At 35.4% G+C, this 26,261-nt stretch overlaps 2 protein-coding genes across 12 annotated transcripts in view; both read right to left on the reverse strand.

The window, feature by feature from the left end:
- Positions 1 to 26,261, reverse strand: part of LOC115237234 (four and a half LIM domains protein 2) — a 113,716-nt gene that overhangs the window by 11,455 nt on the left and 76,000 nt on the right. For 7 of the 11 annotated variants that reach the window (XM_029810149.1, XM_029810151.1, XM_029810142.1 and 4 more), the window contains 2 exons: positions 8,535 to 8,735; positions 7,320 to 7,494 (listed from right to left, as the gene is read on the reverse strand). In XM_029810149.1, coding sequence (XP_029666009.1) covers positions 7,320 to 7,494; positions 8,535 to 8,735 — 376 coding nt within the window. Of the gene's footprint in view, positions 1 to 7,319; positions 7,495 to 8,534; positions 8,736 to 9,512; positions 9,691 to 10,784; positions 11,234 to 16,155; positions 17,960 to 26,261 lie in introns of those variants that run through there. The other 4 variants (XM_029810144.1, XM_029810143.1, XM_029810152.1 and 1 more) reach the window with 4 other exon arrangements.
- LOC115237236 (odorant receptor Or2-like) lies at positions 2,644 to 5,881 on the reverse strand. Its single transcript, XM_029810156.1, has 4 exons — positions 5,705 to 5,881; positions 3,318 to 3,463; positions 2,999 to 3,131; positions 2,644 to 2,839 (listed from the first exon to the last, which is right to left on the reverse strand). The coding sequence occupies exons 1-4, from the start codon at positions 5,846 to 5,848 to the stop codon at positions 2,786 to 2,788; spliced, it is 477 nt and encodes a 158-aa protein (XP_029666016.1). The 5' UTR covers positions 5,849 to 5,881; the 3' UTR covers positions 2,644 to 2,785.

Raw genomic sequence — 26,261 nt, forward strand, 5'->3', positions numbered from 1 at the left:
CGCTCTTCGGTTCTCGCTGGAGTCACCGTTGCGAGCAGGCGCAACGTGTGTTTCCGTGCGATAACTTGATCGCTATACAACCAAGAGAGGCATTCTACACCATCCCTGGTTATGCCCGCGGATTATATCTGCATGCGCATCTCCAGATTTTGATCGTGGAGCCGCACTGATCGAAAAAGTTTTATGATTTAGAAATTCGATTCTGACCTATTCACCTTTTCAGTCAAGAGAGATTTATTCTTTCGACACCTTGTCGGATTATGCCAAGTGTATATATGTATTTTTTAATATGTAATTCTTAATATGGTAAAATCTATCTCACTTACACACAGAATATTGGAAATTAAATAATGGTATTTAAATATTTCTAATGTTTTGTTGACTAATATTATTAACTATAACGCATTTTTCGTTCTTGATTAGAATATTTCTATCGCGATCAGTTGCAAGTTTTCAAGGATTCTGCATATTGTCAACTTTGATCATCGATTGATTTATGAATTGGAATTGTATCCACTTAACGCGACGTGTTACCATATATAGGATTGCCCAGAATTACGATCTCAATTTTAACAATGGGTTTTGCCTGATCTCAAATCAGTTTTTTCTTTTCAACTAAAATATTAATGCAGTATTAAAAGTCTTGGAATTATAAATAAACGATTGAATGTGTGTGTGAAAAAATTTTTCGTGGATTAAGCTATTATAATAAAAATAGTAAATAATGATTCCAAATTGAAATTTATCTTAAAAGAAAATGGATTACTTTTTTTTTTTAAATATTTATAATTAAACAGTTGCAAAAAAAAAAAAATACAGCATATTGAAATAATTTTGTAAGTAAAAATAATTACATAATATATATGTATAATTATTTTATTTTTAATATGAAAATCTCTTCTCGATCATCAGTTGAGTGTTTTACTGTCTATAGATTATTATCCGCATTTTGATAAACAATCTGTGTGTCCACAGATTTATCTTGAAAAATGACTTTTGTAATTACTAAACGATTAACGAGTTTTTTCTTTCTCTTTTTTTGTTATTTTTTCATTTGGTAATTCGGAAAATTTGTTTTATGTGATCCTTAATTCTTCAACCGCCATCGAAGAAAGAAAGGAAGGACAGAGACAGAGAACACAGGAGAAATATCGGGCAGATTGCATGTTCGCGGTATCATTAATCCGATCCCGTTTTATAAGCGATTTCAGAGATTGATATGTAGTTTGCAATATGTCGAGTCCCGGACACGTACTGGCACCGAATCATTCGCGCCAACGATTCCTCGATCGGCTCTAATATCGGCTCCTTTTTATCTGCCAAGGGTGAAATTGAGATTCGCTCCGACTCCCACGCCGTCTGACCTTTCCCAATGTGTCACGCAAATTATTCCTAACGAGCGGATACGTTGCGAAAGTAGCACAAGCCGAATCTTGATAATTATCTTAAACTATCTTTAAAATATACACACAGAGCGCGTTTCTTTAATAATTTATATAAGTAATAATTTAGTGTATATATAATAATAATTTGTATTTAATAATCGAGATAAGTAATAATTTATCGGAATAAAAATTACTGTCCTGCGATATCTCTTGATATCAAAAGCATAGTTTTCCATTTTCTAAAAAAAAAGCTGAATCTTCCTTTTAAATTCAAGATAAATTTCTCTCATCTCTTTTATCTCACCTTCAAGTTTATATCTTTTTGAGTGCTTAAATATTCAAATTGCGTCGAATCTATTTAGAGAAGGAATTTTTCTCACATCTTTTATCTTATCGGTATCAAGATATGCAAGTTTACGCTCTTTTGAGCGCTTAAATATTGAGATTATGTCATATTAATCTTGAATAGAAACAACATTTACTTTATTCAGTCGTCTTGGAGACAACAACGGTACTCATCGTTGCTTCCTATAGTAGTTTTTAAGTGTCAATATGAGCCATATTATAATATAAGCCATAGATTGCGCAGTCTTAGTTGGATAAAATTTCTGAGAACGAGAGAGAGAAAGGTAGCTGCAATTTAATTAAGATGTTTATGCAGAACAATTTAACGTCGCTAATAAAGGACTGGCGAATTAGACATAAAAAGAATGACTTGTTCTCAATTTCAAAATGGCTTACAATAATTGGCCTGTGTCTGGAGTCTCGGGCAGCCTTGACTCAGTTACCTTAATAAGAAACACCAAATGCAAGATCTATATTGCTTTTCTCTTTCTCGATCGTCCGTGCTCCGTGCCTGACACCATGAATCACTGTCTGGGAACGATTCGCCAATGATCGATCAAAAACAGGTGTTAATGATGAAGATTGTAGGTGGAAATTACTAGGAGATTCGTTCCCAACTCGAGCTTTTATTCTTTATCGTGATTATTAACTCTCCGTATCTCTATCTCACTTTACGAATTATATTATTCTCACGTTTATTCGCATTTTATGATGTAATTAATGATGTGTGATTATTCAGACGTAAGACGACACTGATAGCTGGTTAATCGAAGTATTTATCGTTTATATTATATATATCATGTTGGTCACTTCATTAGATGGCATATTTATATATTTAAATATATTAAATGTATTTATATATTTATATATTTAATTATATTTATACGTTCGCATTCTTTAAGTAACTATATGAGATTGTTTTTCGATCATTCAAGCGGTGCAATGCATAGAAAACAATATTAGCGCTGTTATAACAGCAAAGAAATCGGGCATTTGCATTTTATATTTACTTATGCTACTATTATACATATATTATCGGATGACTTATATCTGCATTATTGCTGCGTAGAATACATAACGGTAAAGTAGGATATCGACGCCTTCGTTAACTGGAATCAAATATGTCTTGCATTATGTTTGTCTGTCAAGTATTATGTAGAGATGTTTATACATTCGTACTATTTAATGTAACTTATAATTATTATATAATTATTAGTATAATTCTATATAATTATTATTTCATATAACGCGTATAATTATATTCTCACCGTGGCGAAAAACTGTAAAGATAATACAGACACGCCGCCAAGATTCAGATTTACAGCTTTGCTACCCCTTTGCAAGAGAAACAGTATCAACCTTTGTATATGCAAAGGTGCTGCGTACCATTGAACATTGTATCTACAAGACAATAGTTAGGTAATAAATCTATTATTAGAGAAAATGTGTAATAATTTTCAACATATGTGTATATGCCTTTTACGAAACATGACAGATAATTTTTATTAATAAATATCGGATAATGACCCAAGTCCGTAAACAATTTACTGGCATAAGCTTTTTTTGTGAGCATCATATATTTCTTACACGGTGAAAAATACGTCGTTATTGTGATCCGTAAGTTCTTGACCGGCATAGTTAGCAAAAAATAAGTATAAAAAAATGACAGTTACAATTAGAAAATGAAGCAGAAACTGGTCGACGTTGCCTCCATGCAACACCATCTCAGATATCTAAAACACAATGTCGCAATTAACACTTGATATATATCAGAGAAAATAGATAAAGAACTAGAATTATTTACATAAACACGAAAATTTTCTTTCCTTGGGTTTATACATTATTTTGCTCTCTCTTTATACAGAGATTTTGTAAAATGTTTTTTTTTGTCCCCCCTAATAAAAATGATTACGAAATGCTATGTCGTTGGTTCAGAAATAAATTTCACAACGCAAGAAAAACTCACTGCGTAAAGATTCAGACTCAAACAAATCACACCGACTATTATTAAAAAGAAATGTGATAAATGAAGATAGGAAAATAAAAATGTGGAGAACCTTCAACAAAAAAAAAATATTATATTTATATATATTTTATATAATTATTGTTAAAGAAATACTAACTTCATAGCTATACGATGAATATCTATGGCATAAATTATTCCTTTATACATTGCAGTTTCGTTTTTTGGGCAAACATTGTTCTGCATATTTATTGCTTTCTCTATGCGATAACTATAAAAAGTATTTTTACTGCAGTTATACTGATTTCTCATATAGAGAAAAAAATTTGGTGATACAATGTATTTTATGTTCCCGTAATAAAAATTTCGTCAGTTAAAATACTAATTTGCTAAAAACAGTTTTATTGAAACCGCATGTTATTTTGTGTTAAATTGCATAAACTTCAGAACAAATAATTAATTCTTATTCTGTCATTGAAACAAGTTTTATTGCAAAGCAAAATGCATTTACTAAAAATGGATTATTTTTCTTTAACAGCAAATTTGTATGTTTTTACAAACAAAATCTTTTTATTATACCAACAAATCACATTTTGCTTTAGTATTGAATAATTCTCTAAAAATAAAGTTTAATCACTTCAGCATCGAATATGCAACAATGTTGCTAATAGCAAAATTTCTTTTTCCACCTCTAAATCTATTATTACCAAATCTATTTTAAAGAAGAAATAACATCAAACAATATTTTGTTTAATTTTTGTTTATTTATTCCTACATTTACCACTTTATATCTATATTTTTACTTCTTACCTTGCAATTTTTAACATTCCACAAGCATGTTTAAGATACGCAATGAGCATCATTCCTGTTGCAACCATTGCAGTCCCTCCAATAAATATTGATGCATCCGCGTACAGCGAAATTAAATATAAATAGTTTTCTTGGTCGACTAAATACTTAGGCAGACATTTATATAATATACGACGTGATTGAGACTCATTTATATGCAGAGCAAAGCCAAAAATCCGCGATATGATTGGCAATGAAATAATTGGCAAAATAATAATTAGACTGCATATATAAAATACTACAAATATTTAATAAATAAGAAATAGGTTTCAATTACTTTTAAACTACTAACCATTTCACTGCTTAGATTCGCTGCATATTTTTGATAGAATATTGATTAATACAGCTTTTATTATGCATGTTTTTTTTTATATAATAATTAAAACAAAATATATATCATTCAGGCAGCCAAATATACTTGTATTAAGTAATGAAATGGTTAATTAAGCTAATTTAACAATTTATGTGTTTGTATGTGCTGACTTACACGTAATAGTAAGAGTATAACGTTTCAAATTGTCCCCGTACTTTTTCATAATAGCAATTTCTTTTTCATCTTTTAATCCGTTACAAATCTGCTGAAGATCCTCCAAGGGATATTTTACCTATTACATCTCACAATAATACTTCAGTGCACAATTCGTTGTAAATTTTTGGAAGGAGTGTTGTGCGTAAAGACTCACTTATATCAAGTATGTTTATTTCGTTTAAAAAAAATAAAATTTCCTTAACTTACCATCTCAGCAAAATTAAGCCCAAAAGAATTGTACGTAATCGCCAACATAATAAAAAACAATCCTACAGAGAGAACGTTAATGACAAGATCAAGAGTGAATTCTGCAGTAACAATTATTGTAAACTGCAATCAATAAATTTATTAAGAAAATAAAATAGTTACTTTTTTATTTCATTAATTAACTGCAAATATATAATACAATCAACTGCTTTTCTAAGATTAATTATATATAAAGAATAATAATGAAACAAAAAATTTTAATAATTATTACATTATATATGATTTGTATCATATATTATTAACAATTAAAACAATAAATATATGACAATAACACTCATAACATCTAAAAGTTTCAACAATCAGCACAAACACACACACACATACTTATGCATAAATAAAAAAATACGATTAAAAACATGAACGTACCTGACATATAATAAAACTAATCAGGATACCAAAAAACAAAATTAGTTGAAATTGAGCAAGCCTTGATCGCTGACAAGGCCATAAGCCAATCGCGAGCAAAAGAATCCGATGCAAGCTAAAATGCCGAGTCTTTATACAGATCATCACTTTGCGAGAGTCGAGACACGTCTGACTGAAAGAAGGTTGACGAAGGGTCGCGTATCCCCCCTTTTCGAAGGGTCGATAGAACCGAGTATATCATAATAATTTCCGACTCTTAATGTAAATTATAGCGTAAATTGCCTAATTCAGTATAAGTGATAATGTAAGGTGGTAGACAAAATATCATGTAGTCGAAACACTCGTAATTTCATGTCTTCGGCTCGGAAAGCGAAGGGGCGATTACACGATCGATAAAATTGGCGTCGAGAGAAAAATATTTACCGTCATTATATTTCTCACAGAAAAACATTCTTGAGACAATTTGTCGCTCGATGTCTGCGCAGGCCTACCTGTCCTTTCTCAGCCTGAATAGTTTATGTGTTTTATTCGAGTATATACATCGAGTGCGATATGATCTTTTTTTAAAAAAAAATGTCATCTTATACATGCCGAGATAATAGTTACATAGTTCTCTTGCTAATAAAGTGCAAAACATGTTGCAAATTGCAACATAGAAACTTTGTACACATTAATAGCATGTAATTAACACAAAAACTGTCAGAGTCGTATTAAAGCACACATCTTTAAAAAGCACACGTCGTTATACACATATTATACATTTATCTATTATTATAGTATCGCGTAACGTGGCAAAGTGTGTCAAGCGAGTGATGCCAAGAGTTAATAGATATTTATTATCAGGCATTAAATAACTGCGTGATTATCTTAGCTATTTAAACAGTGCACAATCGATAGAAAATAAAACTGACACTCTTTTTGATACGGATTATTTAATTTGTGCAAAGCTTTGTTTACGTGATGTTTTATGTTTAAATCCTACAACTACTACTATTCGTTTAATTTATATATTTATATATTTAATTATATTTATACGTTCGCATTCTTATCGCCTTTTGGAAGCATGCTCAATCTTGTTAGAATTTAATGACGCTATAAATTTTTTACAATGCAATAAATTGCAGATTATTAGCGAGTCATAAAATCCATAAACATATTCAGGTTTCTGGAACACGCGTATTTCAACTTTCTATTTTTCCTACTTTTACTTAAGAGATGAAAAAAAGAGAGAGAAACAGGAACAATATATGTTTTTATATGGATTGTAAACTGTCATTACAACAATTACAAATAGTATCCACAAGAATAGAGAAAATATTTTTCTCAAATAATTAAATTTTGATAAAAAATGCAATGAATAAAAAATGCAATTATCTTAAGTTTTTTGAAATTTCAATGGCTTATTCGTTTTATACAGAATTAAATAGAAATGACAACTTTATATTCCCATTGTTCATGTGCATACTATAAATATCTAGATATAAGCGGATGTAATATCCGCGTCGGATATAAATATCTGATGAATATATTTGAAAAAGCAGCTACAAAGTCTTGTGATGTGTTAAAAGCTTTTTCATATCGAAATTGGCTATACAACGTTAAAAAGATTACATACCAGCACGGAAGATTTCACCACATCCATCGCAACGGCTGGCGAATTGGGCGTCGTAGCAGTTGCCGCAATAGATCTTGTCCAACTTGCTACCAAACTGTTTGTCCACCAAAGACACTCTGCACTTATTGCAGAGGAAGCAGGCTTCATGCCAATGCTTGTCCTTATATGACAGATCCTGAAAACGAGGACAGATATTTGATCATAATAATCTTTTTTTTTTCTTTTCCAATTTAAATTTATTTCTTTTTAATTTTTATTATATATATATGTAACTTCCCTAATTATTGAAAATCAGTTACTATTATACAATAGTCTCTTTTGTCAAATGTATCTGATCTCAAAAAAATTGTTCGCCCGTTCAGAATGACATAGATTGCAAACAAGAGTTAAAATCGCAGAAATCTCTTTGCGATTAAAATGATATATTGCAGGATTTAATTAACCTTTCTTAAGTACGTAGTATCACGTACATCACCGTATCTCGATAAAGTTAATAATTTCAACGGAAACCGTTGCGGATGCTGCGATATCTCTCGCGAAAATTATTAATCATGTAAATTACATAATCACATAATACGCGGTGATGATGATCACGAGGATAGTAACGTGTCCTCACTTGCCTGCTATGGGTCGATGATTTTTTGCGCGTAGGAGCGAACGAAATATTATTATAATAATGACGATCGCGCGTGCGAGAGAGAGAGAGAGCGGAAATCGGCGCTCGAAGCCGATACACGAGTACCCGGCACCTGCATCATCGCTTCTATTTCTAGAAATGAGTAAGTCAACGCCCATGCCTCTCCATCTATTGACACCTGGTCTCGTAATCATTCGACGGCCGCTAATTGCGTCTTTGGGCTGTACAACGGACGTCGAAATAATTTATTGTTCGCGTACGCGTCAAAGTGTATAACTTAGGCTGAAGAACGTTAAGAAGGACACACAATTTTACGAGCGATTTTGAACTTAGTCGCGTTCATTGGAATAAATATTATTTTTATATATAATATAAAAGAGTACTCAAATCATTCATTGTGCTATTGTCACATTATATTAGACACGATTGAAATTATTTAGTATCAAACAAATTTTTTTTTTTTTTCAAAATTAATTCATCCAAGAAAAAAATTCAGATTTTTTAAAATAAATGTAAAGAGACCCGAGTTTCAACGAATCACATATAAAATACTTTTCATATGATAGAGAAATATCTACCTTGGAGTCAATGCCGATGATTTTGCTGCATTCCTCGCAGCCATTGGCGAATACGCTCTCGTAGCACTTGATGCAGTAAGGATGCTCGTCTCTGAGAACGTAACGCTGTCCTGTTAGGGATTCGTCGCACTGCCAGCAACAGAAATGGCCGCTATGCCAATCCTTGTTCATCGCCTTTGTGTATTCGCCACTGAAAATCAACTGCAATGCGAATACCAAGCGTTTAGAATTCACGATACACAAGTATTTGTAAAAAATCAATTTTAGAACTTTTACATTGATCGATTATTTTGTATCAAATTTAATTCTGAATCGAACCATGTGTTTAATATTCTTCAAATTTGAGTAATTTGTGATTGCTTTGTATGTTTATCTTTATGTGAATCACATTTCGCTTTATTTTAAGAAAGAGAATACTTAATATACGACAACTTTATTATGATATTAATTGTGATACTAAATATGCAATGTTGATATCAATAATTTTATGCTTATCATACAATATTTGTCAAATTTCGATTTTAAAAAATTTGCTTTTATGTTAGATTTATATACTAATTATGACTCTTCTCGAAGAAGTATAAATTTTAATTACGGGTTAAACACTAATCTACTGCAAGTTAATTTGTCCGAAAAATTCGTGAAGTCTAATCGTTAGAATTATATCTAAATTAAATTTTTGATACATATTTTTAGCAGACTACGTTTCCACACCTAGTTGTGGAAATTTGATGGCATACATTGAGAGGAAAAGTCACACACGGTAGTCGTCTCTCAAGACGTTTTCTCACAATTTTAAAGGAAACGACGCGTGAAAACGTCCAAGAATTCCGGAGATAGCACGGTAAGGAAATCGCATGCTTCTCTCATTGTGTTTTCCTATCGTTTTGCTGTCTAGTCGAGAGTTCTTCGATCGGCTTTCTCGATTGTGCGCGATTATGGCGAACGGAATCGTTGGTTCGTGCTGGTAATATGTACCTTGGATGAGTGCTGTTGTATGTGCTGGCTGAGTATTTCTGTACAAAGTCATATCTATCGTGACATGCGTATGACTGTACAAATCTTGTCTCGATCGCTTTTTGTCGCGCGAATCAACCGAGTGTTCTTTTTTGCTTTCTTAAGGACGCCTATATATGTTTTATCAGTCTTGGCAAAACCATTAATTTTTGCAGAAAAAAAATTGGAATCATTTCTATTACACACTCATTATAAAATAAATACTTTACAAGCAATAAATAATGATTTTTTAAAGGCTGATAAAAAAGATATATATGATTTTATGAAAATAGAACATCTTTCTTCTTCTCGAGTTCCTGAAGTGCCTGGATGTGGCAAGTACGTATCGAAATTATGGCTTGAAGTCACGAAATGTCAGAGGACATCCGGAGGAAATTATTCTCGGCGAGTGATATCGTTTTAGATATGGGAAGCGTGATCCTTGCGTGACGAGATAGAAACGCGGTGTCCAAAGTTAATCTTTCTTTATTCACGAGTATTTTTGGCTGCTCGTAAATCGCTTCGAGTTTGTTACGAGCGAACCGGGTGAGGAAGAGTGTTTACGAGATTAATTGCGCTTTTAGGTACAATCGAAACGGGAAAACTGCAGAAATATATTGCTTACTTCAATTTCCACGCAATACGGTTGTAGTAATTTATGCAATTAACTTTAAAGAGCACGAGAGAGCGAGAGAGAGAGAGAGAGAGAAAAAGAGAGATTAAATAAAATTGAATTAAATTAAGATCGATATAATTTTTATAAGATCATATTTTGATACTTCATGAAAATGCTCCCTATATTTATTCGTATTGATGGAAATGCGACGATTGCTGTGAATGCAATTTTTTCCCGCGTTTGTAATATCAAATATTTAAATTATCAAGATTATACCAATTTCGAGTACAGTTTCCTAAAATTAGAAAGTTCATTATTTTTTGATAGTTCTTTATCATTTTGTAGATCGTAATCTTACTTATCGAAGAAAAAGATTCACTTTACCAAGCTGAGCTTCAAGCTTGAAGCGCAACCGCGAATATTTACGTTGTTTAAGCTACAATCACTATATCGTTATCGCGGTGTTTGGGGGCTAACGCTCTCAGGATCCCGTTCTTGAAGGATGTGGATCGCGAGCGGGTCGACCGGTAATCACGATGACGACGACGACGGACCGCCGTTAAGAGGAGCAAGAAAGAAGAAGAAATGATAAAGAGGCTTTGCGGGTCTGCCGGACTATATCATCAGCCAGCACATACTCTTCGATGGCGTGGTGATTGTTCTGCGTGCTGTCGACCTCCGTGATCGTGACCTCCGACGCGTTCTGGTCTTGGCTCTCCCGACGCTTGCTCGTCTTCTTCACTTTGCGCACCTTGCGCTCGGTGGTCGTGTACACTACACTGTCTACGTCCGCCATCTCTGTGTTTTACTATTTTCCGTCTTCTCCGTCACAATGTGATCTCTCTCTTCTAAGCGGTAAGATCGACTGAGGATTGTTGTGTTTGGGTGGCTTTCTCGAAAGGGAAAAGGAAAGAAAGAAAGAGAGAGAGAGAGAGAGAGAGAGGTGAAAAAGATCGAGAGAATCCGCGAGTTTTTCGACGTCGGTTTGGAAAAAGTAATCGGAGCAGCGAGACCACTGGTCCGGGGCTTACTGCTGCTCAGCGGCTTTCGAGCTTGCGAACTGACTGACTGAAATCTAGGATCGGTCCGCTCTCCGGGCGTCATCATATCGGGACGCTATTTTCGGCGTCCCGACGACTCCAGAAACGCGCCGCGCGCGCCCGCCGCGTCCTCCCCTTCGCCACCCTTTCCTCCCCGTCGTCCTTCCACACCCTCCTCCCTGTCGTCCGACAACTCTTCTCCCTCCTCCACCCTTCTGTTCCTGCATCTCTCTCTCTCTCTCTCTTTCTGTAGCCTCTCCTTCTCTTGAGATCTCGATGCAGTGTGCCGGGTGCAACTTTTCTACGATACGCCCGTCTACTCTTTCTCTTCGTCTTTCTTTCTTCTTCCCCGAATTTCTTCATCCTGCTCTCCTCGTCGCTCATGGTATGAGATTCTCTCACCCAGTCGCCGATCTTCTCGATGACATCTCCGCCCCTTGGACACTTCTTCCTCGTCTTCTTGCCGTCTTCCTTTTACGAGTATTTCTGGAAGATCCTGTAGCTTCGATTCGCGCGGGGAAACGAAGAAGGATCGATATAGTTCGCCGCGAATTCCGAACGAGCTTTTCCTCGCGGAACCATTTTTCGATCGCGGGAGGAACGGGGAAGCTGCAATGCGGGCAGACATTTCGTTAAAGTCAGCTTTATTCTCCGTGTTAAATTGTTGATGTCGCATTCACTGCGGCCATTGCGGACGACGGTCACGAAAATACTCGGCGAGAATTTATTTTTCAGGAAAACGTTCGAGTCGCATATTTTTATGAATAATCGATGATGATCAATCGAAACGATCTAGTAAAGGACTGTGAACATATTTTTATTCAAATCACGGGAAGAGAAACAATGGTTTTTTTAACAATTGTTAAGAAAGCAACCTTTTTAAGATGAGACAAATATTGATATATAATCATTGTTTTATCAGTACAAATAATGCATTAAGGATATATAATGTTTTGAATTAAATTTGAAAGTTCATTACTTTTGTTTTAGATTGGACTGATCAAATAAATCGCGTTTACTACACTTTTTCGTATAAAACTCATTAAAGTAAAAGTTCCTGCTTGAATTTAATATAGGCGTAAAAATATGAACAGATCCATAAACGTATCGTATAAATAGCAATGGCGAGCGATCATAAAATAGCCCGTTTACGATCAATCGTAAGAGTATCACTCTTTCGTTGGAACTTTTAATGATTTCGCCATAACACGTTTATGTGACATGTTTTTAGAGTATTGTATCTATTTTTTAATTTTATATACCTAGTACCGAAATAGAGAGAGCATCCCTTTAACGTGTTACTCGGGTGTGTCGTTTTGGGAAAAGTATCAGATTGCCGGTTACACGATACTACACGATAAAAACGGGAATGCGCGATCGACAAACTGTGACTCAGAATCCCCTATCGATTTTTTCCTCCTCGGATCTGCCGAAAAAAAGTGTCGCCGCGACGGCTTGATCTCCTGCCAAACAGGTGGTTTCGGACCGCGTGCGTGGGAGTGCGGAAAAATAGAATTGAAACGAAAAGTAGAGATAGAGAGAGCAATCGGCGAAGTAATTGGGTCGGAATGTTTCACACATCACCAATATCTCCTACCCACCCACGCATGGGGAAAACTTGTCCATTAACATTCTCGCGGACCAGTTTGTATTTTGAAATTACACGTGGATTAATGTCCACGTTAAACTCGATTTGTGAAAATAATAAGTATATATAAGAATATCTTTGTGAAAATATATAAGAATATAAGATCCGGAAAATATATACATATATGTATATCTTCATTCTTTAATTATTAAAACTCAAAAGTGTTATGAATTAAACTATTTTTTGTAATAAATTTTCTCTTTGCGTTCTTATATATTATTTTTCATAACATATTCTTATGCGAATATGTTATGAAAAATAATATATAAGATTGCGAAGAAAGGATTTATTACAAGAGATAATTTTTCGATTCATAACTTTTCATTTTAGAGATAATTAAAGAATGAAGAAAAAGAGAATCTTTTTCTTATCATTTTTTTTTTAAGAAATTGTATTGCCTTAATGCAAAAAATCAATCAAAATCATCAATAATTGATATATCAATGAATCATGGTGAAGCTTCAATATTTCAATATTTCATTATTTAGATGATTATAGTTATCTATTTCTGTTTCATAATTTAAAAATCTGGAAATGGTTTTGTGTTGTATTAACAATATTTATCAATACTTTTAATGACTGAAATATCTTATTTTAGATAACAACTGCAGTAAATCAAAGCGATTTTATCTTGCACAATTTCAAACTATACTGTTACTGTTATTGTTGCAACCGACACAAAATAGTCGCTTATAAATAATTGAAACATCGAAACGCCACAGAATGCACAGAGTACCATTATAAAGGTTGCAACCAATCGGTAATATAATCTTGTGGGGTCTGAAAAAAGGGAATTAAAAATATTCAGGCGGCGTTTCGTTTGAAAAAGAAAACGGGCGTCACCGATGATCCTCTCGTCGTCGACAACGAATTTCGTCGTCGTGTAAATGTCGTGCTGGATGCGCGCGCGCGCGATGTATACGTATATTATTTGCAGACGGGTATGAGATTGATATTTTGGGAGACCCCACGCGTGAGGCACACGGCACCAATAAACGTCGCGGCACCGACGAGAGCCTCGTGCAAATATCAAGTGCGTTTTGTTGCGGCGTTTGCATCTCTGTCCCGATGTGGAAGCACCCGAAATCGATCCCCTCGCATGCTTGAGAAATTATTGATATGAAGTAAGACGGATAGCATTAATTAACTTTAATGCCAATTGCGTTTCCGCGAAAGCTCCTTGGTTATCGTTGTTTTATGAGACGTGAGATATCTCTGTACGATTTTTAATTTCGATAAACGTTTATATATGATGTTAATATCGCTCCAGCTTAACGAGATATATATATATATAGGCTTATGAAGAATGATTTGGTATTGTCGAAATAGCTAATTATTTATGTGACTCTGCTTTCAGAAAATTTTGATCACTAACAAGCTAGATTTTTTTTAAATATTTTAAATATTTAAAGTAATTTATTATACTTATATAATTTAAAACAATTAAGATATTTAGTATTTATATTTATTTTTATATATAATCTTGTTTAATAGTTTGTGTATGATAATATACTTTTAACAACAATCTCAGTATGCTAGATTTTCATAAGTTTGCGTTATTGTAATGTCAATACTTGGCTACTAACTTCTCGAAAGTGGTCAAACATCTTCGCGGACGACGAAGAAGCGCGTAGGATTCTTTAGTAACGAACGCTCACTTTCGTGAGCCAAATATTCGAAATATTTTGGGAACAAGTATTGCGAAAGATCGGAAGTGGCTTGTTCCATGCCGGTTGAACATAGCGAGATTTTTTTCCTTCACGGTAATATGAAAAATAAAGTTAGCGAATTGACTCCCCCCCCCCCCGNCGGCGATTATTTTTAGTTGCTAAAGCCTCAAATACACTGGATATTAAAAGACTCCATTCGTCATGGAGCCTACTCGTAGTTATAAATGCGCGGTTTTTTGGGCGTAGTAAATTGCAAATGCTCTAATTGTAAACGTAAACCCTCGTTTTTTTAACTCAACTCGTATAAATTACGATGAAGAGACCACAATAGCTACGCCAGCTGTCATCGATTACAACGTCATAAGTGAAAAAATTCAGAGTTTTTTTTTGTAGTTAACTAAATGGCTTTTCGTCGATCGCAAACAACTTTAATTCGATAAATAGACAAATAAATTGTTCCAAGAACAGAATTTTCGCACAGGATAAATCCTACACATCGTTAACTCTATATATCTCTCTCGCTCTTTTTTTCTCTCTTCCAGACGCCTTAGTCATTTTTTAAAGCAAATTATTTTGTTTTTATTTTTTATAATATTTTCTATAATATATTTAATTGATAAAAAAAAACATTTTTTTATCTATGTAATTACGAACATCATTTACATAAATTTCTCATGCGCTCTTATAACAAGACTTGATTCTTGAGATCGAAATATGATAAAGTTTAAAAAAGAGAAATTAAAAATAGAAGAGAATCCGCGAAGAATCAAGATTTTAAAATGTGCATATTTTTTGAAATTTTATGATAACCATAGATCAATGAAGTTTCGAAAGGAGTAGAATAAAAGGATAAATCAACTATGTCAAATGAAATTACGATTACCGGTCACCTGAATATATTGTATTTTTGAGCGACAGCCAGAAGGCAATATAATCGCCTTGCGAATTGTTCTCCTTATCTTGATTATGTATTTGCAATTGATTCTTACATTTGTGTATTCGCCGAAATCCAGCAAAAGATTTTCTTGCACGTCGTTATTGTGTTTCAAGATCGATTCCGAGCTTTAAGGAGGACCATAATGTTCTGTGTGTAGTCTGTTGGGATAGAAGCTGCAAATTTCATAATTGCACGAATCCAATGGATTTACTTTTGTAAGATATAATGAAAAAACTGGATATACTATTTTTATTTTAAGTAATTATTTAACATTAATTCTTATAAATCGGAAAATTTTTTTTTCATTAAATTTCCCATGTAATATTATATGGGAATTTGTTTTCTTGTGTAAAATAAATTTAATATATATCCATGGATTTTTTTTTTATATATATGAGAAATTTTCTACAAGTTCCCTTCTTCTTTCTAAGAGAAAAGTTTTGACGTGTAAAAAAATATTGGTGCAAAATAATTTCTAAGAAAGATATATACAATAATATTGATACCAATAAAATAATATGTATATTTCTCTCAATATTATTATAATTAATAAATTTAAAAAATAATTTTTTAAATTATGTGCTGACTTATTTCGTTTTGCATAAATTTATGTCACTCTGGAAAATTAAAATAAAAATATTCATAATTGATTTAGTTTTAAACTAGGATTTATGCAGTTGTGAAATGCATGACTTCAATTGTTAAACGTATTACCCAGAATGCTTTATTCTGATCGGTGTCGGGTGTCGTGTACTGTATAGGCCTTCCGGAACTCACATCCTCCGCGTCCACAAACTCGTCATCGGCTTCCTCGAACGATGACATTGATCTCGAGTCCTCCCTCCTCCTCCCACGCCAGCCATTTGATTCTTTCGAGGAGTCGAAAATAACGCTTCTGATTCTCTCGTAGTCCTCCTCGCTGGCATCTTCGAAGTTGGACACTCTCAACGTCTTCGTCTTGTTCTTCCGCGATTTCTCCACGGAGGAGACAGCATTGGTCGTTGTGTAAGTCTGTCTATCGTGATCGTCCGACTTAGACCTGTCTCTTGAATTAGACTGAAATCTTTTGCTTTTGAAGGATTTTCTGGCGGAGCTGCCACGAAAGGATAAATCTCTTCTGCTCTCGGAGAGCCCGACGACGTTGTTCTCCAATTCTTTCAAGACTTCATCTTCCAACAAAATGTCCTCCAATGTGGTCTGCACTTCCACCGAAACGCTCTTCTTGCTCTCCGATCTCGACAACTGTGGACTGTTGGTCGGTGACGTATTCGTCGACATATCCCTTAGCAAGTCGCATACCGTTTGCACGGATATGTCAGACTTGCGACGTTCGGGTTCGCGACTTCTCTTCGATTTTTTCGTGCTCAAATTTTCCGCCGACTTGCTGATCTCCGCATTTCTGGACTTCAGTCTAGTTGGCTTTCTCAGAATCGTTGTCGAAGACTTGCCAGACTTAGGTTTCTTCTGACTGACAAAAACCTTCTCCTCGATAGCTGTACCGACAGCCGAGTCGATTTTCGGAAGATCGTTGGAGAGGTTTTGCATTTTCTTGGAAACCTCGGCGCTCTTTGGCTTTTTCGAAAGATCCGGGGATCTCGAGGGTGATTTTCGCGGAGTTCTTTGCTTGATCATCCTCTCCTCGTGATCGGACTCGTCAACCGACGAAGCCGATTGCGAGTCCTTGTACTTTTTAACAGTTGGCAGACAATCGAAGGATCTCATGGTGGGCGCTTCGTTGCCCGAGTCCTGGTCGAAGGATGTGTCCACCTCGCTCGAGGAGGCGGACAATTCCTCTTCGTCGCGGTCGAACGGGATCGGTGTCGGTATTCTGACATACTTTTCCGGCTCCGGCGGGGCCAATGATCGCGCGACTTGCTGCAAACTTTCCCTGATCTCCGCGTTGATCTTTTCCAAAGATCTCTTCGTCTCGATATAATCATCGTCATCGTTATAATCACGTCGATCGACGTGGACCGTCCACGCATCGTCGTTCTCTTGGATATAACTTAAATCTGGACTGAGTCTCGAGTCCGGCTTCGAGCCACCGAGCAAATACCTGGTGCTGCACTCCGAGAGCGTGCTTCGACCGTCGAAATTTTTGTCCAAGGACCGGAGCTCGCTCCGCACTCTCAGACTATACTCGTGCAGATTCTCGAGCTTGTGCTTGGCGCTGCGAGGAAGCCGCACATCGGTCGAGTGGCTGAAGCTGCAGAAGGAATCATGGATGCTCTGAACGTCGTTGTTCGCTGGCTCGTGATACGAGAGGCACGGTGTTGGCGGATTGATGCCGATCACTACGCCATCGGACGCGTGTCGTAGGCATGCCAGCAGTTCTAAAACGCCGACGCAGCCGACTAGCACCGATAACAATAAGCCCATCTTCGAGCGAGGTAATTAATGATTGAAAATGATTAGGATTATCCTAAGAATTCAACTCGTTTACACATCGATTCATTGTCGAGGATTCATTTATCGTAGATTGAAAGTAAAGTTCAGCTTAAGATAGATTTTTTTTTTAAGAATTGTGTATCAGTTGGCGAGATTATAGTCTTGTTTATATTTCTAATTGGTTATAAATGTCTTGGTTATATATTGATACATCTATTACAGTCTTGTTGCATAATCCAAATTGCTGCTCTCGTACATTCAATTAGCTATAAATAATTACGCTCTGGCAGTATTTCAAATGATGATCTAATTCACTTTTCATCTAATAAGATCGCTAACTTATTACTGACCAAAATTCAATATCGGAGAAGATCCTTATATAAGAAACTGTTTTCAGAAAAATTTGCAATTGGAAAGATTTTTATTAAACAAAGATCGCGGTTTATTAATTTCTTTTCATCTCGATGATAATTTCTGATGAATAATCCTCACGTAGAGAGAGAAAGAGAACGACTTGATTCAGCAGAAATTATGTGAGTTTTATTCCTACGTCTTTTTTCGAATTTGTCACGATCTACACCGATTCGGGGACGTGCCTTGTCATCGATTATTTTCGCAAGAACTTCTATAGAGCTTCTCTCTCGAGAATAGTCGCAATTTGTGTAACGCACAAGATTAGCTCTGTTTTCCGTTCGATGCAGAACAATTTTGGCAGACGACATGCGAATACGAAAATCCGATTGCAACACTTGTCTTCTACTTTGTCCCAGGATTCCCAGGAGTTCTTGCGATTGGTGTCGATGTTTTCCCGAGGGAATATACGACGTCAGACGAATTCGACAGATGTAAGACCTCTTGAGCGTTCAGTCGCGTTTAAATAGAGAAAAAGAGAGATACGATTCGCGAGGAATTTCACCTCAGGTAACTCTCTCCTGGATATTCCCTTGCATCTTTTCAGGGATCCATCAATATCCCGGTACTCCTTCCTGAAAGCATCGTCCGGATCGACCATTCGCACGAGGCAATTTCTTAGCAGCGTGAGCACCGGTCTCTCATAAGCACGATAATAATTCTTGGTGTCAGTGACGTCACCGGGGGAAGACAGACGACGATTACGCGATCCTGAGAGGGGGCCGGGCCACCCACGCGTCACTCTATTCCACCACGTAGAGACGTAGTAAACGTCCTCTTCACGCGTCAATGCGACGTCTCTCTCGCTCTCTCTCTCTCCTTCTCTCCTTCCCTCTTTTTCTCTCCTTTTCGATGTTCGATATCGAAATGATCGGGCGTTAACGATAGCTATCGGAACGCGATGATCACGCATCCGATCACGCGATTATCGGCTTATCCATGCGGCCGGATGGCGGCCGGAGCACTGTTTTATTTTCCGCGGGCAAAAGCGGCTGGCCAGGCTGTGGTAGCCGTCGGCTCGTTATGTCTCGACGTCGCGAGACGTCGTTATGCGATGCGCGGGACCCGGCTAAAGGCTAAAGTTAGCCCGAATGTCCCTGGACCTGAGTTCCTGTCCTTAATGTCTGTGCGATGGATCAGCGTGAACGGTAATTAACGATGCCGATGCCGATTCGCGGCAGCCAACCCGCACCGCGCGGATTGAGAATACCGCTCATACTAGTGAGCGATCGATCGTGTCCGGTCAATAACGTGACTTAATTCGCGAGGGAGCCTCGTCGGAGGAGCAAGCTCGCCGATGTATTAGTGCGAGCGCATTAGATGCGACTCTGCAGTTCGTTAAAACGACTCGAATATTTTGACCATGTGATGACGCCGGTGATCTCACGTGGCTGCCAGAAACGTAGAAATCTGACATACTTGAGAGGTAAACAAAATTTTTAAGCTTCGATAATTGCTGTAATGGATTAATTTGGCAATTATCCACGATCATGACGCATTCGAGCGCAATTGATAGCCTATTTTGTTAAAGTTTTAATTCACTTTAACTATATACATATATTAATCCTACGCTTATGATATTGTATCTTTAATATATTATAAATATTAGAGATTATATATATAAAGCTTGTTATCAGATTATCATTAATATTATCATTAATGTTATCAGACCATAATATTAATAAAGTATAAGAATTAATTCTATAATGCTCCCAATAAAACGCGTACAGTCACATGAATGATAATTCTTTATTATCATTCTATATCGCAAATGATAATCATTTAAATCCTTCGGTCTTTCCTTTGTTTTTAACTGTTGCAAAATTTTTCTCAGAAGTGTGTATATTATATATTCGAATAAATAAAATACATCTAATTTAGAGCGCGTATACGTCCAACTCGAAGAATTCTGAATTTATTATATGTAAATGTCCGAAAATGAAGAATATGCGTGTAGGTTCTCAAATAACATTGAGAGGCAAATTTCGCGCGACTACTAACAGGGTCAAGAATGATTCGCGTTGCAATACTAAATTAGCTCTGCATTTGATTCCCCAAATATTCCGCGCCTGCTCCAAATACACGATGATGATAGCCGACGCGTCGCGCGATTGGCCGCGATTGTCCGAGAGCTGGCGTCACAAACTCGATAGATTTTATTTCGGTCACCTCAGTTCGGTTACCTCAGTTTACGAATCAACGTCAGGACGCGAGATGATCCCTGATACGCGTATTTTGCGCGCGGTACGTCGCTCTGGCGCGCCTCCAACGAGAAGATATCGGTGAGGAGGCCGGGGGCGAGTTTATCGAATCTCGATGATCCATATTCGTGTGTAACGCGATGCTAAACGCGAGCGACGGAATTCGAATTTCAATGAAAGCGACGAAGCAGCCTCCCCCGCGGTTGCTTCATCGCCTTACGTCACAAGCGGGAAAACAAGATAGCGATGTGACAAAAATGAAGATAACAACGTGCTAAATGGTCGAACACGCGTTATCTCGTCGATGATGGGGTTGCACAAGCCAAACACACGTGCGGCATTCGGGGACATTTTATTCTCTCTCGATAGTTTTGTGGTAGATATAAAATTCCTTTCCAAATATTTACAAAAATCTTTGAAATTCAACAGAGAGGGAATATATATATATATATTATTAACGGAAAAAAAATCATAAAATTAAACTTGTTCATTTAATAATATAATAAGGCTACATTGGCATTCACAATCGGCACAATATTCCCCGAAAATATATATAAATAAAGAAAGCACAATGTATTTTACAATTATTTTAATATTAGTTTAATAAGATGTATATAATATAAGCCTGATAAAGATTTAAAAAATGGCTTTTCTTGCATCGCGTTTATAATTTACGTGTCAGAGATTTAATTACGTTGACATAAACTAATCAAAAGTAAATAAGAAATCCATCTGCATCATGATTTTTGCAAGATTGACTCACAGATTGTGTACTGTCTATTCCGAAAAGCCCATAATGCAATTTACACTATGATAATAATCGTTTTCATATAATATTGGTGTACTCTCTCTCTCGCTTGTGTGTTTTTAAAGAAAATTCAATCTTCTCCAATTTCTTATTAACAGCAAATAAATTTTACGATATTAAGTGCTGAGTATGTTGCGTAAAATATGATTCAATCATTTCTCGGTATAAAAAATTGATGTTATCTATAAATTATATCAAGAGTTTTCGAGATAAAGCATCAGAAATTATTTTCTCTCTTAAGTGAGTGTGCTGAGATATAATAAATATCCAATAATAAACCATTTCTGCTAACATTAAAAAAAAAAATTTTTTTTTAAATAAATTCAGGAAATTACAAACGCCAATAAAAAAAAATTACAACTGCCAAGAGTTGGATTTTTGAAAATAAAAAATTGTGAGAAATAATTTGATAGGAAAATGATTTCATTAGACTTTAGTATCTAGTAATGGCTCGAATCAAAAGATCGTAGATAGAAAGATAGAAAGATTATAGATACAGATTACGATAATCTTACGATATTTCATTTAACCATCTTATTATTATCTTTTCGAATTTTTTTTAAAGATGCGATACGCGCTCCATTAAAATTCCATGAAGGCACGCGTCGGAATCGCGGGGCTAAGGAATCGCGAAACATGCCGTCACGAGTGGGTGAGGATCGGCTGCGCAATCCACCGGACCACTTCCCCGACTGGCGCCGAAAATAAACGTATATGTCGACAGCGTATCGGGATGCAAACCAAAATAAATCGACGCTACGTCTTGCGAGGTCTCGCATCGCGGATTTACTCGATAGATTATTCGATACGTCAAAGTTGCACGCGTTCAGTGGCACATGATAGTTAATTAATCCAAGACGCGATAAGATTTTTCGTTCGAATGAGATCTCCAATGTAAGAGAGGCTCATACATCCCGTCATTAATCTCCAAGTAGTTTAAATGAAGCTTTAGATAAAATATAATTTTTCTCTTACACGTACATAAATTCAAACTATGTTTTTTCATAAGTTTAATTTGTATAGAAAAAATAAATTTTTAAAAATAGCAAAAGAAAATAAATATAAGAGAATATTTAAACAATACCAATTTAATATTATAAATAACGATATGATTTTTTAATAATAAATCCTTGAAGCATGCATACAATAGGACTACATCTAATCAAAAAGCAAAAATGGACTGTTTGGGTGGAGGACCTTGACTCTCCATAAAAGCCAAGAGCAGACTCGCATCTTGGTCCTCCCTACATGCCGTTTGTGGATAATGGCTAATCGATGAATCGTAAAAATAATGTCAAACATTCCGACTATTTCGAGAGAGAAAGAAAGAGAGAGAGAGGGAGAGACCGGTGTACTAATTCCGATGTAGAAGGAGCGCGCGCTCGCGATATCGTATCCTATCGGCGACGGAGGCGAAGGGATCGAAATTAGTCGACCTCCTTGTCTGCGCCCGGTTCTTCTGGAGAGAAACGGAACAATGCCAATGCTATTTCGGTCGATGATCGAATGACGACGAACAGCGTGGCCACGGCCGAAGAAAAGCGTGCCACTAGATCTGAAAACTCCCATTCGCCACGCTCGTTCGCGAGCTGACTGAATTAGATTAAAACGGCTTTGTCTAGTCCGTTCTGCACCGAAATTATTTTCTTATGATCGATCTCGTTTCGCAATTTACACAGCCTTTAATATCTCTCTCTCTCTCTCTCTCTCCCCTTTTTTCGACTCTATAGTTTCTTTTACTTGTACTAATTTTAACGCACGAGTCAAACAACATATATTTTCGTGGATTCATATCTATCGCTTATTTTTGTCGACGTTTTGTTTATTATTCGATTGTATAATTCGTTTCGTTGTCGGATTATTTTTGATTTTTTTGAAAAAGAATCGAACGTTTTTTTTGCAAAACAAATATACTTCGATTACAAAACTTTTTAATTACATTATTTATCTTGAAATAAATGAGCTATTTGTGAAAAATAAACAAAGTTTAGCTGTACAGTTGAAATCGTACTGTACTTTAAAAAAACCTTAAAATAAACATGCCAAGTAACTTGTTTACGAAATATTCTTCGAGAGCTCCGGACCATTTGTTTCAGTCAATAGACAGAAGTGTCAGGAGTAATTAATAGCGAGAGAGACCTGACCGATTGAGACGAGATGTAGTTCTGGCAACCAGGAAATGGTCAAGTGCAAAGACCTAGCTAGAATGCCTGGCGTTTGAAACGCGCAACCCTTCGCCGTCACGTGGCGTTCTTTACTGGGGTGTCACTGGCTTTCTAATTGTTTTTGTTAGACACCATTCATCTGCAGATTGCACAATGTTGGCTGTCATTAATTGAAATTGTATAATATTTATTATTTATATCATACTACTTTCGTTTCGTTTATCATCTACTTGAATTTAAAATGTTTATATAAAGGCAAATAAATTTAAAGAAATAAAAGAAAAATATATTTTTCGAAGAAATAAAAGAAAAATATATTTTTTTTAAATTCTAAATTTAATAAATTATAGAACAAATATCTTTAATAAATATATATTTTTTCTAATTTTTGTCACACACAATCTTTATAAAGAAATATAAATATTAAGAAATAATATATATATATAAAATGTCGATCAAATATTATATGTATAAATAAATAATTTGGTATTTAAATTAAATCTCGAATATATTGGTTAAACCATAGAGAAGAACGAAGTGATGATGTACACATTATATTACTTTATTTTTAATTATTTTTCGATAAGGTACTCTTATCTACAAGATAAAAAATTGCAAAATATCATATATTTAACATATATTTAACACTACCGTCTTCAGAAACACCTTCTTTTAAAGCACATTTTAAGGAATAAATTAATACTTAATTGTATGCGTTAGTTTATGATAAATTAGTACCAAAAAAAACGCAATATTGTTAGATGAATATTAATAAGATACTACAGTCGCAAGTTCATATATTGATTTCTGCATAGCGGTTAGACGTCGCAAAAATGCTACTCTCGCCCGAAATAGACAATGTGCCAAAATTTTACGGCGATGCTGTTACGACATGTTGCGTCATTGTTACGCCACGCTTTTGTATAAATTCCGCTACGTGCTTGTCTAAAGCTCAGAACATTCGCAAAGTCTCGACAGGAAACGTCAACTGCCGTGCCGAAAAATCGCGCATCTCTTCGCGTAAAAAAAAAAAAATCGAATCTCACAAAATTTTTATATAATATATTTTCAATAAATGTTTTGTAAATTACATCGGTCGTGTCTCCACAATTTTTCGGACGGAAATATTTATTAGAATAATACTTAATTGATTTTTCCATCATAATTTAAATTAAATATCGCGCTAATTATTTTATTACTCAATTAGACGATCAGGGATAATTTTGAATTCGAATCGCAAAATTATAAGTATATTGTGGCATGAATTGTCTTTGTGTAAATTGTTCTGTATTTTTAGACGCGTCGTAATTCTATCGTCGATACGAATGGGAAAGGGAAATTGTATGTATATTGTTTTGGGGGTTGTGTTTGCGTATACTTTATTATCAGATATACAGACATAAGTCGATTAGCAAGTGGCTCATCTCGGCGAATTTTTATCGCGTGATTTTTACGCGGCGATTTTTTTTTTTTTTCCGATTGCTCGCGCGGTTGCGGACATCTCTTGGCAGCTGACCCGTAAACATTTTTCCTTGCGCGATTATCGCGCAACCGTGTCTGCCTACGCGCTGGCGCACTTCACTTACCGAAATTCGAAACCACCTTTCTCGAATGACCGCAGGCCGTGGTAGTCACGAATGATTTTGTTTCAAGGAAAGGCACGGTCACTTTCTATTTCAGTTTTAATCGATTAACGGAAAAAAGAGATCGCTCGATTGATTTTCCATGGATCGAAGATATGAATTCTACTATCGCGATAGGGATATTACGGCGATTTTATCTCGCACTTTCGTCGTCTTTCGTTCCCTTCCTGAAACTCTCTGACTGGCTCTAATAAAAGATCCGAACGGGTCAGTCTCTGGATAGAAACTCTCATCGTGGTGGGAGCTTCGACAAGGAATCAAAATAGATTACCGACTGGCCGAAGGATTAAAGCGCGAGGTTTCCGGTTGGATTAGAACCAGTTTGAGACGACATTTCTTGAGAAAATAGTTGATGTTTCATATTTTGTGCATGCATCCAAATTCTGCGACCTCGAAGAACCGAACAATATATCGAGATGTGGTATTTTCACATCTCAAATCACCCTTATGTTACGTAATTCTTCCAGACTACATAAATTACAGCGAAAAATTGTAATTTTTAATATTTATCTGGAATAGAATTTAATAATATAAATAATCTGATAAATATTTAGGAATAAATATTTAAATACTATATAATTTTTGATAGATCATAATTAAAAGAATCTTCGCGGACAGATCAAGACGATCCGCGCTGTCGCAATATAATTTATACAGTTCGGAAAATGATGAACGACCGAGTATATGATGTATCTTCGCTATCCTCCTCGATCTCTATTTCGGTTCATCTAAATAAAGCCGAAAGTGGCCCAGTTTCTGCGCAACAAGCGAGACAACAGCGTACGATCTCGCGCGACATTTATTATTATTCTTCACATATTTTAAGAAGAGGCTAATATCTCTTCTTTTATATCTTCTATGTTGCGCATAATATTTCGTAGTATATAAAGTGTCCAAACAAACCGCGATAAGTAGATTATTTATTACCTAACATATTAAATAGCACAGTTAAGTAGAAACTTACGTTAAAAAGGTTGTTAACATCTTCAAACTTATTTTATCATTTAAAAAAAGAGTCTATGTCAAGACCAATAATACCAAAAACGAAAATGTCCATATATGTTATTTATATAATTTCATTTCTATATAAAAAATAAATATGCAAATGCATTTTTAATTTTTTCATTTAAAGATTTTTATATTATTTCACAAAAAGAAGATATTTTCCGCCTTTTTACTTTAAATTGTTAATTTTTTACTTTTA

This window comes from Formica exsecta, unplaced genomic scaffold, assembly GCF_003651465.1.
Source record: "Formica exsecta isolate Colony F162 unplaced genomic scaffold, ASM365146v1 scaffold282, whole genome shotgun sequence".
Classification (NCBI taxonomy): domain Eukaryota; kingdom Metazoa; phylum Arthropoda; class Insecta; order Hymenoptera; family Formicidae; genus Formica; species Formica exsecta.

Bases quoted from the DNA above. Each gene is read 5' to 3' on its own strand.
- LOC115237236 (XM_029810156.1), bottom strand. From the start codon at position 5,848: ATGATCTGTATAAAGACTCGGCATTTTAGCTTGCATCGGATTCTTTTG. The intron at 3,132-3,317 runs GTAAGAAATATA...ATTGTCTTGTAG, and splicing joins AACGACGTATTTTTCACCGT to ATACAATGTTCAATGGTACG. The intron at 2,840-2,998 runs GTGAGAATATAA...ATTTGATTCCAG, and splicing joins CTTTACAGTTTTTCGCCACG to TTAACGAAGGCGTCGATATC.